This window comes from Athene noctua, chromosome 5 (assembly GCF_965140245.1).
Source record: "Athene noctua chromosome 5, bAthNoc1.hap1.1, whole genome shotgun sequence".
Lineage (NCBI taxonomy): Eukaryota > Metazoa > Chordata > Aves > Strigiformes > Strigidae > Athene > Athene noctua.
In genome coordinates, this window is record NC_134041.1 from 35,073,678 (window position 1) to 35,091,996 (window position 18,319).

The 18,319-nt window shown below is 40.2% G+C and overlaps 1 protein-coding gene across 2 annotated transcripts in view; it reads left to right on the forward strand.

Annotated features, from left to right (window-relative positions):
- Positions 1 to 18,319, forward strand: part of HMCN1 (hemicentin 1) — a 211,555-nt gene that overhangs the window by 174,499 nt on the left and 18,737 nt on the right. For both annotated transcript variants that reach the window (XM_074907071.1, XM_074907072.1), the window contains 25 exons: positions 548 to 689; positions 1,720 to 1,864; positions 2,601 to 2,728; positions 3,138 to 3,294; positions 3,465 to 3,586; positions 3,784 to 3,948; positions 4,155 to 4,262; positions 4,748 to 4,885; positions 5,028 to 5,162; positions 5,416 to 5,685; positions 6,041 to 6,231; positions 6,599 to 6,812; positions 7,367 to 7,501; positions 7,957 to 8,147; positions 8,895 to 8,976; positions 9,757 to 10,026; positions 10,549 to 10,719; positions 10,912 to 11,082; positions 12,172 to 12,342; positions 13,590 to 13,760; positions 14,353 to 14,523; positions 16,566 to 16,736; positions 17,183 to 17,332; positions 17,659 to 17,796; positions 18,113 to 18,234. In XM_074907071.1, coding sequence (XP_074763172.1) covers positions 548 to 689; positions 1,720 to 1,864; positions 2,601 to 2,728; positions 3,138 to 3,294; positions 3,465 to 3,586; positions 3,784 to 3,948; positions 4,155 to 4,262; positions 4,748 to 4,885; positions 5,028 to 5,162; positions 5,416 to 5,685; positions 6,041 to 6,231; positions 6,599 to 6,812; positions 7,367 to 7,501; positions 7,957 to 8,147; positions 8,895 to 8,976; positions 9,757 to 10,026; positions 10,549 to 10,719; positions 10,912 to 11,082; positions 12,172 to 12,342; positions 13,590 to 13,760; positions 14,353 to 14,523; positions 16,566 to 16,736; positions 17,183 to 17,332; positions 17,659 to 17,796; positions 18,113 to 18,234 — 4,029 coding nt within the window. The remainder of the gene's footprint in view (positions 1 to 547; positions 690 to 1,719; positions 1,865 to 2,600; positions 2,729 to 3,137; positions 3,295 to 3,464; positions 3,587 to 3,783; positions 3,949 to 4,154; positions 4,263 to 4,747; positions 4,886 to 5,027; positions 5,163 to 5,415; positions 5,686 to 6,040; positions 6,232 to 6,598; positions 6,813 to 7,366; positions 7,502 to 7,956; positions 8,148 to 8,894; positions 8,977 to 9,756; positions 10,027 to 10,548; positions 10,720 to 10,911; positions 11,083 to 12,171; positions 12,343 to 13,589; positions 13,761 to 14,352; positions 14,524 to 16,565; positions 16,737 to 17,182; positions 17,333 to 17,658; positions 17,797 to 18,112; positions 18,235 to 18,319) is intronic.

Genomic DNA, 18,319 nt, shown 5'->3' on the forward strand with positions numbered 1-18,319 from the left:
AAAAAGCTTTGACTTCAAATGTCTACCTAACAGGTGCTGTAGAGTCATTGTATTGCTGAGAAGAGTGGTGTTCTCACATTCAGAAATGTTGGCTGGTGAACTTAGTGTAAGGCTAAGTTTATGCTGGCTCCCACCTGATCAAGACTTTGATGTTTGAATAATAGTGTAGAGAAACATGTATTTCTTCTGCCTGTAGTGTGCATGGATTTTAAAAAATTGAAATTCATCATGTGCTATTAGCTACGCCTTTCCATAAGAACTTAAAAATCCCTTTGGCTATATAATCCAAAAAAAGCTGTCTTGGGCACAAGCCCCAGTGGGGATTTCAAGGGGGAACCATCAAGCAATGATAATTTTTTTAACTTTGTTTACCCTGTTATCTTTCTTCATGGATGTTAATAAAGTTAAGCCAGCAATTAATTCAGTCCCTGGTTTATCTTTGGCCTTCTTTTCATGGCTTTTATTACTCTGCAACAAAAGAATGTTCTATCTTCATAAAGAGAACAATGGTAAGGTTAAATTTGTCAAACTCTCTTTTTTTCTTTAGGGAACTCCTCGAGTTCGAATCCTCTCTAATGGGCGATACCTGCAGATCAATAATGCTGACCTCAGCGATACAGCAAGCTATACATGTGTGGCAAGTAATATTGCAGGAAAAATGACCAGGGAGTTCATGCTGACAGTACACGGTAAAATCATGGATCCAGTCTTGTGTATTTTGATCTTTGCATGGTATTTCTGCAGGTGTTGCAAATGACAAAAAATTGGTAGTCTCTTTCAAGCCCCTCAGGCTGTGTCTAAACTGTGAGGCCATGTGTATTACTTTGTGTGCCACCGTCTGAGACCACAGTTGTCCCCACATGGAAAGACCTGTGGGGGGCTCACCATGGTTCACTCTCCATCTGTCTGTGTTTCCTGCTGATGGAGGGTGCTGTGCATCTGGCCATCATCCTGATACGGAGTCAGGATAGAGCCAGAATCAACACCCAGATCCAGGACTGAGAAATGCTTTTGGACAAATTCAGATAAATTCTTAAAAGCACTCGACTGGCACCTTGGGGAACTAGGTTTCATAGCTGGCTTGGCCACCAGTTTTGCAGGTGACTTGAAAACTGAGGCTGTTCCTCTGTACCTGTAAGCAGGAGGTAGCAGGAAGATGGGGCTTGAAGGGCCCTATGCATCTTGATACTTGTCCCGTACTACCATAGGCTTGAGTTTCATTTTAAACATTTTTTTTTTCTCACCTCCAGTGTGATGAGAAACTCTTCTATTTTCATACTTGGGTGATAAGAATCTTTTTTCCAATTTCTGTTCTGTTCACAACCTAGTCATATGCACTGTGCTCCCCCAATGTCTGTCCTCACTGGTCCAATTAAAATTCTTTTTTTCTCCTTAATTTATAATTAGGAAGAAGGGATATCACCACAGCCTTATTTTGCCAAATTAAATATGCTGAACTCTTTTACTGTTTTAGCTATATGATAACCTTCACAGTTACTTGCAAAGATGATCTTTACAGTGCATTTCAGACAAGCTTTCTTTTTCATTCCCTACTGCATCGTGGCAATTATCATGCACTACACAAAATGGTAAGAAAGTTGTTTCTGTCTTTGCAGTGATCCCTGTACTGTTACTGCGTCATTTTCAGGTATTTAGTTTTAATCATTGCAAAATAAAGGGTATTTTTCTTCATTTCATCAGCAATTTTCCCCTCCACAGTGGCTCCTACAATCCAGAGCAGTCCCCAGACTGCTGTGGTGCATATAAATGCTTCTGCTGTTCTGGAGTGTGTTGCAGAAGGAGTACCAACCCCAAGAATTACATGGAGGAAAGATGGGGCTATTTTTACTGGAAACAATACAAGGTATTGTCTGGAAGTCAGCATAAATATTCTTCATTGTTTTTTAAGAATGTTTTAATTACAGAAAGCTTAATTAGACCTCTGTGCAAAAGGTTTCATCCTTTTATTGTTAAGAAGGACAAAGAACTTTTTTAACAACCAAATGTAATAGTAATTTTCTGATATTAAAGATTTTAATCAGTAAATGTGGAAGATTTTTATATTTTGTATATATGGAATTTTGGGATGAAGCCAAGCAATTTCATTCAGACTTGAGTATACTGCGTAGTTTCTAATATATAAAACTTTCTATATGTGTTCTAGTATCAACTTTTATTATAGGGAGTGATTTCTGTCTTCGAATTGTTGTAAGGGGATGTAGTTTGGCATTTTCTAGAACTGAATAAATGCTAAAGAATTAAGTTATATTTCAGACAGAAAATAAAATGTACAAGCATTAATTAGGGTTTTTTTAAGGTTAAATGACAAACCATAAAAAAGACCTTTTGGATATTTCCTCGAATCCGTCATCGTTTATGTGGAATCAATGTCAGCCATATTTCCTAATTTCTCTGGATGTGGTGGGAAATAGTGAAGTCAGAATAACTGCAATAAATGAGAAAACTCTCTGTGCCCAAAGACACCATAATTTTAGGCTATTTGTTTTATACCCTGAGTCATGTTTTCCTTATGCACTACCAGGATAGCCTATGGTTCTGTTGATTAGATAGTAGAAGAAAAATATATGGCTTTCTTTCAGATATTCCATGTTAGAGGATGGATCTTTACACATCCACTCAGCACATGTTACTGACACAGGAAGATACGTGTGTATGGCAATCAATACCGCTGGCACTGAACGCAAACGAATTGATCTGCAAGTTTTTGGTAAAATTTTGGGTTTTAGATAAATATATATGTTTTTACAAGTCTGAAGTCCAGTTACAACATTTTTCTTATTCTGTCACATCCAGTTTTAAATTTAGCCCCTTTTTAGCTGCTCAGGGTTTTTTATTTGGCTTTTTTTTTAAAAAAAAAAAAAAAAAAAGGAAGAAATTTATGGCCTTAGAAATACAAATAAAATGTTCATGAAAAAAATATTCCTTCCTGCACTGGAACTAGAAAGACTTGATGTATCCCATGCTACATGTTTAGTAAGTTTACTATTGTCAAGTTAATCTTTATAAAAGTCAAGTAAATGTGTTCAGGCAGTTCAGCTCTATATATACAGGTATGAGAGGGTTGTGTGGGCATATGTGTACAATTATTCTGACTAATTCAGTTTTGTTGTCCTTAGTTCCTCCAGCTATTGCTCCTGGACATACGAATATTACGGTTACTGTAAATGTGCAGACCACTTTGCCTTGTGAAACCTCTGGAATTCCCAAACCAGCAATTAGCTGGAAAAAGAATGGGCGTCTGCTTAATGTTGACCAGAACCAAAATACATACAGGTGAAAGATGTTTTCTTTCCAGCATGGGTTTAAAGTTTTCAGGGGTGATTTTGGCACATTAAAAATCCAGCCATGCTTAAATGTAATCTTGTATAGCCAGCAAATGCAGTGGTCTGATTACCTGAGAAGTATTTCAATGGCTTTTACTTTCTTCTCTTTTCTTTGTTCAGACTTCTGTCTTCAGGATCCTTAGTAATCATTTCTCCCACTGTGGATGACACTGCTGTCTATGAGTGCTCTGTGTCAAATGATGCAGGAGAAGATCAAAGAGCAGTTGAGCTCACTGTTCAAGGTAGAGGGGATATTGCTATTACATGTGCATGGCACCCAGAATTTCTTTGGGGCATTCCAATGTTGAGATGTTTATATCATTCTTTTATGATACTGATATACATAACTCTCTGGTATTCACAAGAAAGATAACTTATTTCCAATAATTCATAAAAATTAAAATGGGCAAGTAACCTTTATACTGATCTTCATTTTTAGTGCCCCCATCCATTGCAGATGAAGCCACAGACCTTTTGGTAACAAAGCTGTCTCCAGTAGTAATTTCCTGCACTGTGTCAGGGGTTCCTGTCCCCTCAGTTCACTGGACCAAAAATGGCATAAAGTTGCTTCCCAGAGGAGATGGCTACAGAATTCTCTCTTCAGGTACTATGTGTGACTGGAGCTCAGCTGCAGAAAATCAGTGAAAGGGTGCAGTTGTGCACATTTAGAAGTAATTAATTAAATAAATGCAAATAATCCCTCAAACAACCCCTCTCCAATTTCTTAGAATAGAAGTATAGACCTCTTAAGAGAGTTTTACTGCGAATACAGGTACTGCTGCATGTTGTAATGCACTTTCTCTGCTGCAGGTGCTGTTGAAATACCTGCTGCTCAGCTAGCCCATGCGGGACGGTACACCTGTGTGGCCCGGAATGCAGCTGGCTCAGCTCACAGACACGCCACTCTTCACGTTCAGGGTAGGATGGGAAGCAGAAGAGAAACTGCATTCTGTCAGTAAACGTTGCCCATTCAATACAGACATATGGTTCAGAGTAGCAGTGAGGCCAGAATGGACCATCACATGCTCAGCTGAATTATCTTGTGGGTGCACTGATTATTCACAAAGTCACTACTCTGCATGTTCCAACTCTGTACCTTGCATAGAGGCCCCCAGTCCATGCTGCTCTATTTTATTTTTGTAAGATTTTTGTTTCTTTGCTTTCAGTAAGTTAAAATGTATCTATGATGGCAAATTGCAGAAAGTAAGGCCATATTCTATATCCATACTTGTGCTGAGCATGTCTTATATTTAAGTGCACTTCCACTGAGCTCTTCATAAGGATGGTGGAATACAGCCATTGCTAATTCAGCCTTCTTGGACTCTCACATTATGCAATTTTAGTATCTTCTGTATTCTCCAGACTTGAAGGTTAAACCTATTACTTTTTATTTTGTTCAACAGAACCACCAGTTATCCAAACTCAGCCAGGGGTGCTGGACGTCATTGTGAACAATCCCATTTTACTACCGTGTGAAGCGACAGGTACACCTCGACCCATAATAACATGGCAAAAGGAGGGCATCAATATAGTCACAACAGGTATCCTCTTAAACCTTGTAACTCCAGCCTAGTTGCTATAACTCAGAAACTTATCGTTCCTTTTCTGAATGTTCAAACTTAGATATAATGAACCCATTCATTTAAAAACAAAAGTGTCATGCTTTGCTTATATTTGTTTTAGGCAACAGTTATATGGTTCTTCCGAGTGGCAGTTTACAGATTGCAAAATCAGCTGTTGAAGATGCTGGCACTTACATGTGTGTTGCTCAAAATCCAGCTGGCACTGCTGTGGGGAAGATCAAGCTGAAAGTTCAAGGTAAATCATCTTTTAAAGTCTTGTGATTTATAAACAAGAAATTTGTGCATGCTTTCTGTTAGTCAAAACATCTGAGCAATAGAAACAGATCTAATGCTTTCCTATCTGATGTGACACTGAGTAGAGCCCAGGAGGTTTTGTTTGTCTAGTTTAGGATCAAAATATGCCCTTAGGATTCTTTTCACCAGGAACTGAAGTGTTCCATGCTTCTTACAACATCTAATTCTTTTAAAAATTTTCTTAAAATTTTCAGTTCCTCCTGTTATCAAGTCCCATCTCAAGGAGTATGTTGTTCCTGTTGATCAGTCTGTCACTCTGCAGTGTGAGGCTGAAGGCTACCCTGGGCCAGAGATCAGTTGGCATAAGGATGGACAGCGGATAACGGAGTCCATTAGAAGAAGAATTCTTAGTACTGGTGCTCTGCAGATTGTGTTCGTGCAGCCTGGCGACTCTGGCCATTACACGTGCATAGCGGCAAACCTGGCAGGGTCCACCACTTCCAGAATGGAGCTGGCTGTGCACAGTAAGTGGGACTGTATGGGGACAATGTGCTTGATCACAGCATGAACCTGTGGAGGGTAAGGAGCTAGGATGTAAGGGAGAAGTTCAGGAAAATTGTGCTACTTAATCAAGTGAGTTTTGTTGGGTTAGGTTCAAGCCAGTTGCTTGAATTTAGGAAGAACATTTCCTTAACTTGGTTTGTGCTATGTTATAAGTATTTCACACATTTCTCTGGCATGCTTAATGGTGGTCACTGATGCAGACAAGAAACAATACAGAAGATCCAGGCAATGTTTTTTCAGCCCAGTATTGTATGCTTTTACAGTAGTGCTTGGATAATACATAGAGGTAAATCTTTTTAATAAACCTTCTCCCAGTTCCACCCAAGATTCGCAGTACGGAGGCGCAGTACACAGTCACGGAGGACTCCCAGGCTATTCTGTCCTGTCTGGCTGATGGGATTCCAACACCAACAATAAACTGGAAGAAGGACAATACACTGTTAACAGAGGTAGTAGGAAAGTACCGGGCTGTGCCAGATGGAGACCTCATTTTGGACAATGTTGTTGTAAGTTCCCTAAATCTAAGCAATGACTTGACAGGCTTGGCAGTAGTAAGACCTTGCTTCTCTTCATTTTCACCCACTTCTGGATTAGCCATTGTTTTATTTTGTTTTCTTGTTCTTACTGTTCCAAAGTCTTTATAAGCGTTTCTTTTCCACTAAGGATTAAGATCTGTGAAGAATTTGTAGTGATAAATTCTCAGGAAGGGCAAAAAGAAGTGTAAGTCACCTTTCAAATTTAGAGGAAGTGAAAGACTTCAGATGAGCATTTCTGATGAATACTTGTTCCAAACCTTTTGAAATTCTCTTGTCATTACAAGTGGTAGTATTTTGTAGGATATATCACATACATCACCAACATGCTTTTTTCCAGCCTGAAGATTCTGGCAGTTACACCTGTGTGGCTAACAATGCTGCTGGAGAAGACACACACACTGTCACCCTGATAGTTCATGTACTTCCAGCTTTTACTGAACTGCCCGGAGATATAGCTTTGACTAAAGGAGAACAGCTCAGATTAACTTGCAAGGCAACTGGGATACCTGTACCCAAAATAACGTGGACCTTTAACAATAACATCATTCCAGGTGGGTAACTTGGTTATGGTCTTACTTGGCCATTCCACTCTAGAGTTGTTTTACCCGACGCAGCATTGCAGTTAGCTTAGGATAAGGAAACAAACTTGATAAGCAGTGATTGTGCAAGGAATATCTTCAGTATTATGCAGTCATATCATTAAATTGACTCTGAGACACAGCTGTAAGCATGATAATTAAGAAACTGTTCCTATTCTGTAGCCAATAATGTAACAATGAATGTAAAAACATTCAGTATCTGATGATGTTTACTCAGCATCCAACAACTAATGTTATTTTTCTTAAATATGAAGAAAACCTAAGCAGTTCATAGAATGCAGATGCGCAAAGCAGGGCACAATTTAAATGAATACATGCATGTGGGCAAATGTCATAGCAGTGAATTTTCTGTGCATTTTTGAGGTGTCTCAGAAATGAAATGGCACGGTTCCATTGAGCTCTGTTCTTGAATAGCACTTTAATTCAGTTTTATATGTCTCAGTGACTGATATTTTTGTATGTTTAAAATCATCAAAGTAACCCTTTACTGTGTGTTCTCCCCTCAGCACAATATGATGATGTAAATGGACACAGTGAACTTGTTATCGAAAGAGTATCTAAAGATGACTCTGGTACATATGTATGCACAGCAGAAAACACAGTTGGCTCAATCAAAGCTATTGGTTTTGTATATGTCAAAGGTATGTAAAATAACGGTAGTTGTGGCCGCCATTGGACAGTTTCACCCAGCCATCTGTTTTGATAGTAGAATCACAAACTGGTTTGGGTTGGAAGGGACCTTAAAGAATGCCTAGTTCCAATCCCCTGCCACGAGCAGGGACCCCTTCCACTAGATCAGGTTGCTCAAAGCCAGCCTGGCCTTGAATGCTTCCAGTGATTGGGCAACCTGTTCTAGTGTCTCATCACCCTCACAGTAAGGAAATTCTTCCTAACAGCTAATCTAAATCTACCCTCTTTCAGATTAAAATCATTACCCCTAATATTTGATACCTTGTCTTATGGCTAAATGGGAAGAATTTAAACAGGTTGAAATTCACACTTCAAAAAGTCAGAGATGAATGATCCCTACCAGCAATTTCATTAAGAGGATTTTGTTTTGATTCTGCTATTCCTCTACAATCACTTGTTTTTTCAGAGCCTCCAGTCTTCAAAGGGGATTACCACTCTAGCCGAATTGAGCCCTTGGGTGGCAACGCTATGCTGAATTGTGAAGTCAGAGGAGATCCACCTCCAACCATCCAGTGGAGCAAAAAAGGAGTTAGCATTCTGATTAGCAACAGGATCCGACAGCTTAACAATGGTTCTCTCGCTATCTATGGCACTGTAGTGAGTCACTGGTCTGTTATGATGTGTTTCTGCATTGTACTTGATTAACAAAGGCGTTCCAGATTGTATTGTTTTGAGACAGTGGGGCTAGACATTTAATCCACTTTAGCTTTCACCTTTAACAAATGTAGTTTTAATTCAGACTAGAATTAGACTCAAATTATTGTGACCAAAAAAAAACAAACAGAGGGGCTATCGTTCTCTTTAATTGTCAGAAGGACTGAATCTACATGCTAATCATTTGTATGTGAAATCCTGGTCATGCCCAGTTAAATGGGACTTACGCTTTAGACCTTAAAAGAGCTTGGGTTCTACCCAGGTCAGCTGAAAAGTCAATTGTGTTGTCCATGTGCAAATCTCTTGGCATCTAAATTCCTAATATGAGTGGTAAGACGCATTTTATCTCTATAAACAAAAAGCCTGTATTTTGAAATGGGGTTAAAAACAGCAGCTCCATTGAGTTCATTCAAATGAAAAAAAAATAAAAACAAAACCCAACCCTCAGAATTAAGGAGTTGAAGGAAGTAAAAAATGGAATAATAACAACAGTAAAAATAATTCTGAATATCAGCTTAATGTTAATAAAAGTGAACTGTTAGGATACTCTAGAATCTAATTGGGTCCCTTTTAAGATGCAGTACATACCATCTTGTGTTGTGGAAAATTCACCCACACAAGTGCACTGTTAACTGACACTCTCATTATGTGTTGACAAGTTATGTGACTATTTGATTTTCATTTCTTTAGAATGAAGACGCTGGTGACTACAAGTGTGTGGCTACCAATGATGCTGGTGTGGTGGAACGCAGTCTGACACTAACTCTTCAGAGTAAGACTCAAAGTGATAAGTTTAATGCTGCTAGATTGGAGCGATAACCTACCTTTGGATAGGTGTATGCAGTTCCCATGGAGGTTTTGGAGATTGGGCACTAGGTTAAAATTCATCTCATCTTTCATCATTACTATTTAAGATTCTAGTCTAAGCTAGTGACTGAAGTCAAAGAAGAGAAGCATATAGAGGGTGAATCAGCCTCATTTTAGAAACCAACTTAGAATGGGGTGAATCACTTTCTGAAAGGACCCATTTCTTAGTTGACTAGAGAGCATGTCTATACAACTGGATTAAACTAGACTCTTACCTTTTAATTTAAGAAAATTATGTGAGATGAATCCCAGCTTTCACTGACAATATTTTATTTTTGGCAGAAATAATGTTTTACAATTATTTTTTCACTAGTGGTAGAATTTCTGAACATCCCTTTTCTATTACAGCCTCAAGCAGTATGGATCTGTTACTTATGTCTCAGTTGCCTCTGGGCGTGATTAATAGCATCTTCTTGCAGGCTTTATGAAAAGCAAGACACTTTAGCAATAAAGAGTCAAGCCTCACTCCGAACTTTGGTCTTCAGGTTTATACATACTAAAAATAGCCTATCGCTATCATTTTAACTTGCATATTTTTTGACAGTGGAGGATCAACAACAATAATTTTAGTCAAAGTAAACTGACCTAAGATTTTTTGCCCTCATTCTGACCAGACCTTTAACATTCAATGCAACGAAAAAAATGTAACCGTGTGCTATTACCTAAAGAAACCTTTCTGTTTCAGGTCCTCCAGTCATTACTGTTGAACCTGTAGAGACAGTTACTGAAGCTGGTGCCACAGCCATGCTGAACTGCCAGGCAAATGGAGAGCCTCCTCCAACCATCAGATGGTCCCGCCAAGGTCATCCAGTTGTGAGCGATGAGAGAGTGACTGTCCTGTCTAATGGCTCCTTGCGTATTGTTGCAGCACAGAAGGAAGATACAGCTGAATATGAGTGTGTAGCAAGTAATATGATGGGATCTGTTCTCGTTAGAGTACCACTGACTGTCCAGGGTAGGTGCATAAAATACAGGATGGTGAGTATCAAACTGGTAGATTACAGGATTAGTTGAAATTAAATGTTATAAAGTTTTTATCTTATCCATAAAATATGGATTTTATCTTTCTTCCATATATGCATAAGGAATATGTTAAGCCCAGTCTGAGATGTCAGTGGCTTTGTTTAATGAAATTTTGTTCCATTATACTCATCCAGATGTGTGAGACAGATGGATATGAAGGAGTGAGAGACATAGTAATAATGAAAGGATCTGGAACTAGATCCTGTTCTGAGAACACATACCATAACTTAATTGTACCTCAAAAAAAAAGCATTTAGAAGCATAAGCAGTAATTATTTCAGAGCAGCTGAAGTGCTCTCCCAACTGTAGTAAGATATTCCTGCAGTAATGAAGACATGGAGTGAGCTGGATTTCCAAGTATGGCTTATGAAGTGCATTTTTCACTTTGCTGTATCGATCTAAGAGAATTATAAGCACAAGCACATGACAAACAGCATCCTTTCTCCCATTGCAGTACATGGTGGATTTTCTGACTGGCTTGAGTGGCGACCTTGCAGTGTAACTTGTGGTCAAGGTGTTCAGGAGCGAGTCCGTCAGTGCAACAACCCTCTTCCAGCAAATGGTGGGAGGAGGTGTGAGGGGCCCGATACCGATGTACGCAGCTGCCACAATAAGCCCTGTCCAGGTATTTCCTTAGGGAATGTATTCTCTTAATGCACCTTACATTAAGTTCCTTAACAGTGAACGAAATCTGCATGACAGATTAATTTTTCTAAGAAGCTGGAATTCATTTTGACTTTTCTGGAAAGAAAAAGAAAAAATCAATAGATACCACAAGCATCTTTTAATGAAGACTCTGGGATTTTTTGTTTCTTAGTGGATGGCAACTGGTCAGAGTGGGGGCTATGGGAGGAGTGTTCAAAGAGCTGTGGACAAGGTAACAGGACCAGAACCAGAACCTGCAGTAACCCAACAACTCAGCACGGAGGGAAGCCCTGTGATGGCAGTGCTGTGGATTCAGTCATGTGTAATATTAGGCCTTGCCCAGGTAAGAGAAGATTGGTTTAGAATTAGTTGCATAAGGGCATTTCTCTATAGATGTCTTTCTTTTTTTTTCTTTTTTCAAACGCGAATTCTCTCAGCTTGTTTCAGATTATCAAATTATAAAAGAATTAAACTCTGAAATTTTTTATTTTAACATTGCTTGTAATGTATTGAATGGCAGTAGCGCTTGGAAACAGAAGTCACAAATGTGCAAGGAAAATTTTCAGCAAATTCTCTTCCCCCCACCCATCCCACCCTCACACCCCAATAAAAAATGTTTATTTTGTATTTTGATATTTTCCAGTGTTTGTTACACATGTGCTCAGAGAAAAACTCACTATCACTACTCTAAATCTATTGTGCAAAGCCAATTAAAATTTTAAAAATCTATTGAAAGGCCATGTAAAGCATAATGGTTAATAATTTAAAACATCAGTATATTTTCCTCTGTTTATTTAATTTTCAGCCATGTCTTTCTGCTAACTAGATAAATGTTCACGTTTCCTTCCTGTCTTGGTGTAGTACGTCCTGTGTTTGATAGGTTGTAGTTTGTTCATAACCCTTCACCACTGGCATGTTTCCTTCTATACAATTTTTGTTATGTTGATTTTTCACTGGCTTTGCTACCACCGCAATGCTAAGTGTTCATCCACCATCTAGAGATTAATTTCTCTAGATCTTGGCAACGAACTCAGTTCTGGCTCCTGCTTATTGTCAGGCACTGAAGCTGTGTGTCAACTTGTAGCTAGCATGCTCCTTCCCTGGCTGAGACCTTCAGCCTAGCCCAGGGCAGTCAGAGACAGGTAACTTATGAAAACACCAGATTTGATCAAGTGTTCAGTTTGGTTGTGCCAAGATTGTAGTGAGGTGATGTATTCAGAAAACAAAAAAGAAAGAAGTAATCTCTCTCTTGCAAACAGTTGATCCATTACAGCTGTTGCTCAAGGAAAAGGTTTTTTTCAAGAGCTGTTCAGAATGTTTCATTTATTGATATTAAACAATGTAGGTTTTTTGCCTTAGGCTGTGGAGCTCTAATTTCAAGTTAAATCAGCTGTAGAGCTGAAACAGTTTTATAGCTGTACTGTCTTTGCAGTTGATGGTGAGTGGAGTTCTTGGCTGCCATGGGGTCCTTGCAGCGAGACTTGTGGGAAAGGTACTCAGACACGACTGAGGCTCTGCAATAACCCTCCTCCTTCACACGATGGATCACACTGTGAGGGCTCTGATACACAGATGCAGGTTTGCAACAAGAGACGCTGCCCAGGTAAGATGTGTCAGACACAAAGAACAAGGACAAATTTGTAATTTCTTTTTCAAATTGTACTTAATTTATATCAAAAGCTTTCCAGTTCTGAAAGTGTACTCCCTGAAAAAATTCCATTCGAGCCTTTTATTTTCATTGGCACCTATCGCTATCTTTAGCATCCCTATGTAGACCTAATGTACAGGATTTCTTCTCCTATCCTTGTCTCTCTTCCTTTACCTTACCACTGTGCACAAGCAGCATTTTAAATGGCAGTTAAATCACAGGTTTCTTTTTTAAAAAAAAAATTCTTAGGTTTTGTATCCTTTTCTTCCACATTTCAATGAGTCCTTCGTGACTGGACAGGAAAACACACATTTTTGAAGTGTGACCTCTGTATTTGGCTGAGTGCAGGGCTAATGAAGGGAAATTTCATGAAGTGGACTGTGCAGCAGTTCAGACTAGATCTTTCTGGTTTCATGCTCACTTTTGCACGTGCCAGATCCTACACTGAGTCCCCACTGTAACTATCAACTGATAGAAGAGAGAACTGACTGTGTGGTAGTTGAGCAATTGAGGGCTCGATGTTGTGCATTTACCCAGCTCGATGTGCTGCTGCTGAGGACGCTGCTGCTTACAGAGCCAGTCTGTGGCTGCTTGGCCTCTTCTCAGCCACCAGCTCCAGTGCTCACATGGATGGACCCTTAGCAGTTTGTGTCACCATGTCTTTGGGAGATCAAAGACTGTACTACTCAACTGCTCAGACCTGTCTCATGTGGGATGATTTAGTAATAGCTCCTTTAAAGAGCTGAGCCAGCAAATCAGAGGTTGGTTAGGAAGGAGTGAGGAGGAGGTGGTGATGATTACATCTTCAGAGAAAGCAGCTGAAGCCAGAGGAGAACGCACAAGTGAAGACTGGGTTTTTAGGATAGCACTCGTAGTGGCCATCTGCCCAGTGTGGTAATTTCAGGGACTACTTTATATATGGTTTGACAGGGTAACAGATACCTAAAAATGTGAGTGACTGAGCTTGAGGACTGAGTGATCCCTAACCATGATTCTGGTCAGGCTTACAGGTTACATAAATGACAGATCATGCCTTTCTCCAGCTTTCACTCCTGGAAATCCCTATGTAGAAATCCCTGTGTAGCTGAGATGTTCTAGAAAGTCAGTAACACCCTACAGTCAGTTTTACCCTGATGCAGGACTGATTTGCTCTGTTACTTCTAATGTCAGAGACTGTAACTGCACCATGCCTTTCTCACCAGTGAATGGGAAGTGGGCCACATGGAACAGTTGGAGTGCCTGCACCGTGTCCTGTGGAGGAGGCAGCAGGCAGAGAACACGCCACTGCTCAGACCCAGCCCCACAGTTTGGGGGTCACGAATGTGAAGGAAGCGACATACAAATTGATTTTTGTAACAATGATCCTTGTCCAAGTAAGTGCTTTGGGTTAGGCTGCTTGTCTGCCTACTGTGTTTGTATGTTTGTGTGTATGCATGAGAGGGAGGAAGCCCTCCACAAATCACACACTCCCACAACTCTCAATTCAGGCAAGTGATACTAGCTACCTGGCAAGAAAGCATCTCTTCATCAGTCAGCACGACTGGGACATTTTATACATTAACTATTAGGAGCACAAATCAATAGCAGCTGGTCCATAAGGTCCTGGCAGACTGCCAGAGGTCACACACCTCTCTAAAGTTGCAGCTGTCCAGTCAGAAAGTACTGCAAAGTGAACCTCTCTGTATCTGTCAGTAGAGTATGGTGACTCATTTGGTTAATAAGATGTGCTGCATACTTTCCTATGAATGATGACGTTCTGGAGTCAGTTAATATACTCTGAGAAATCACTGAATGCTGGACAAGATAACTTCCTTAAACCTTTAACTGTCTGGTGGTTTTTGTCCTGTTTTGGAAAAAGAAATTTAAAAGTTAATCTCCAATGGGAGTATTTTCCTAGCTTAACTGTCTGGTTTTAAGTATCTGTTATTAAGACAACCTCAGATAAAATCTGACTTATTTTTACAGTTCATGGCAACTGGGGCCCGTGGAGTAGTTGGGGCACTTGTAGTCGAACATGCAATGGAGGCCAGATGAGGCGATACCGGACCTGTGACAATCCTCGCCCTGCCAGCGGTGGAAGGGCATGTGCAGGGGCTGACATGCAGATCCAGAGGTGCAGCACTGAACTGTGCCCTGGTGAGTGCTCAGACTAACAGATAAATTAAATGCAGCTTTCCTTGGAAGATCTCAAGGTTTATATAATGTATGTGAGATTTTCATATAATGAAAGGAAAGTTGAACATTCCTGTAATTACTTACAATTTCATACAATCTAATAATCCACTCTCACTTCTTTTCTTTAAATGACTGTCACCTTACAGAGATTTCCCCCTTCACATGTTAGATTTTCCCAAAATGACGTGGCATAATTCAAAACAGGAAATAGCATCTGAAAATCTCTCCTCACCTAGTAATTCTACTTAGTTTTTACAGTAAATACAGTTTATGAGGCTCCCAGTGAACTCTTGTAATGTATTCCAGAAGCAGGGAAAAATGCTCAGCTCAAATGCTTTAAATAAAATCACAGTCAAAGCAATTAATTGATTTATTGATTCCATATAGCTATTGATAATACATAGCTAATCGGTGAACTTACACATTCAGGATCAATATCAGCCACACAGAAGATAAACCACAATGCTGGAGACTTACTAAACACCTACAAATTTCTAAACACTCTTCTATAACTCATCCCAGAAAGGGATTATTACTGTATTATTAATACTTCTGATATAATTAAAAAATATTAAATCCCTCCTCTGTGCACACCCCTTTGCACACCCTCTTCCTGTGAGAGATGCAGAAGCTCCAACTTTATGCCTGTCTGTGCCTCATTCAACCCCCTGCTGATCAATGTGCCGGTGACACAGCCCCTGGTGAGGCCACATCCACACACCCAAGGTGTGGGCTCCTGTGGTCGCATCTGATGTCAATCAGCGCTCACTACCTGGATACCAGCTGCTTGTGGTGTGCAGGGACAGTTCTCCATTAGGTCTCGATGGAGGTTACAGTGTCAAGCCCAGGCTGACTGTTCCTTGTTTACCCTTCTCTTGCTTGGGTTTTATCCTCCCCAGTCACAAATGTTCATGATGCTTTTATAATTCTTTTCCATTCCCTTGTTACTCTTATTTTGGCTAATGGGTGTCTTAAGCAAAGTTTTAATTGTTACTTTCCTCTTATTATTGCTAGTTTTGGGCAAATAGATCAGGCATTTCCAGATAACTGTTGAATGTTCCTATTGTATCACCTGTTGTTGTCAAGGCCATGCAGACTCCCACACGTGTATAGTTCAAGCCCACTCTGACTGACCTCTTGTGAGTGTTTGGATGATAGAACATGTGTTCTTTCTTTGCAAGATTTTTGTTTCGTTTTTTGTACTCTCCTATCAGTTCTTTACCTGTGCAATCCCAGCTATTTTCTTTGTAGGAGTAAAAGCACTCAAAGCTCTGGGCAGACTGGTTGTCCCTAGTGACAGGCTACCAAAAAGTATGACAGGAGATTCAGAATATCGACAGCTGAGCTTTACAAACTGGTCTGTGATGAGTCTGCCTACATGCAACAGTGTTTTCAGTTTGAAATCAGTTTCTATGGGGCCTGATACTTTCAGGGAACAGATGCAGAGACGGGTGGGGGTCATCTCAGCAGAACCTCCGGGGGAGAATGGCTGACTGAAGTCAGGCAGTGTTGGTCACTTGACTTGTCTCCCCACAGAGCAGTGCTCAGGAAGCCACCCAGAGCCAGCTGAGCTCATTACTTGCACACTGGACCTCTGTATGCTGCCCTTGTGGAGGACTTGCATGACTCTGCAGAGGAACACGTGCAGTTTACACTGTACAAAGCTTCCCTGGGCAGCCATGAAGTGGTCCCTCTTCAGCATGGCACAGGGAAGGATTTCACCTAGCTCTTGCTAGATACCCAACCCCTACACTGGAAACATCCCCTGGAGGAGCCTCCTTGTTTCCAGTACAGCTGGAAGACAAGCAAAATTTTAAAGGTGGTGCATTTCTGACGGGAGACATGTTCATGCCTGCCTATTAAGTTGGTTTTGTCATCCTTTGAGATACTGATTTTTTTCCGTCACATTGATTCCATCAAGAAGGAATGACAGTAAAGCATCACTGATGCAGCCTGACGCATTTAACATGAAAAGTCAATTTCTTCATTCTTTATTTCTTCAGTGGATGGAAACTGGGGGCAGTGGCAAACATGGAGCCAATGCTCTGCTTCTTGTGGAGGAGGAGAGCAGATCCGAATACGCCTGTGCAGCAATCCAGCCCCCTTAAATCGTGGACGTCCTTGTCCTGGAGACTCCTCCCAAATATCCAGGTGTAATACCCAAGCGTGTCCTGGTGAGTTAACTTACAGCCTGCACGTGGTGACAACAAGGTGAAAGCCTGTGGCGCTCCTAATGTGACTGGTACTCTGTGTCTTGGCCAGTTGACCAAGTAATTTCATTTTTTTGGCTTAAGTCTCCCCTGCAACTTCAGCTGGATAAATTTTTTGTTAACCTGTTACGTAGCACTAGAATATGCTGTTAAAAAATTGTTGCTTTTCAGACAGGAGTGAGCTCATAAGGTGATTCCCGTGTTATTGTGTATATATCAGACCACATATACACAGCATCCTGTTATTTGCAGGTTATGAGCTTTACTCTTGCAAATAATGTAGTAATATATACAGAAATATCCTTACTTCTTTAAATGCTGGACAATATTTCTAAATTTTCTCTCCCCAAAGATGTCAGACAGCAGAGTTTTCACATGGGCCTTCTTTTTTTCTTTCCTCCCCTGCACAGGTGGGCCGTCACGTGCCAAAGGCAGCATCATTGGAAATATTAACGATATCGAATTTGGAATTGCTTTCCTGAATGCTACAGTAACGGACAGCCCTGACTCTGAAACTAGAGTAATACAAGCAAAGATTACAAATGTCCCTTGGAGCCTTGGTAGGCTTTTTCTTAGTTTTTATCACCTTTTTCCTTGAGCCAGGCTGAATTCTGTGCAATGTCAGTTTTCATCATTATATTTCATTGCATCTCACTGAAGAAACTGGTCTAAGCTTTCCGTAGGTAGAGAGAAGAATAGACGATCTTCAATATTTACTGCTATTACATCAGTATTGGTATATTCAGAGGAGTCATTTTACATACATTTTTCTGATTTAAATCTTAAGGGTTACACTAGTTTTAGGTCTTCATATTCAACTCCTACAGATGTGGGTTGCATGATGTTAGGAAAAAAACACTCCAATGTTAGGTTGCATTTCTTCCAGGTCCGGCGATGAGAAAGCTTGTTTCTATACTCAGCCCAGTTTATTGGACAACTGCAAAAGAAATTGGAGAAGCAATGAATGGGTTTACTCTCACTGATGCAGTCTTCAAGAGAGAAACTCAAGTGGAGTTTGCAACTGGTTAGTTACCTGTGATATACTATTTCCAGTAAGCTTGATAGATACTGCACTTAAAAAATAGCACATAACTTTGCTGAATTTGGAGTCTTGTGCTTACAGCAATATTTTCTGAATGACTATGGCTTTCTGAGGCTTAAATACTGCTTTTAGAGCTGTAATTTGAAACATGTAATTTTTTCTGTTATAGGCATGGTACACCTTATAAAAATACACGTGTAAAATTAACTGGTTAAGGATCCCCGTTCTCATACTGTGTTCCTAACAGGAGTCTCTGGTTAGGATGTTTTATATATCAATGTGCTCTTAAAATTTGTAGGTGAGATTTTGCGAATGACTCATATTGCCCGGGGCTTGGATCCAGATGGAGCCTTGCTGCTGGATGTTGTTGTGAGAGGCCACGTGCTGCAGTTCCAGTCGGTAGCTGATGTTAACATGAAGGTAAAGTTGCTTAAGGTAGCACCCCCTTCTCTCATGGATGTGTGCTTCCTCTCTCATCTGTATTAAAGCAGTAGACACTGAGTCC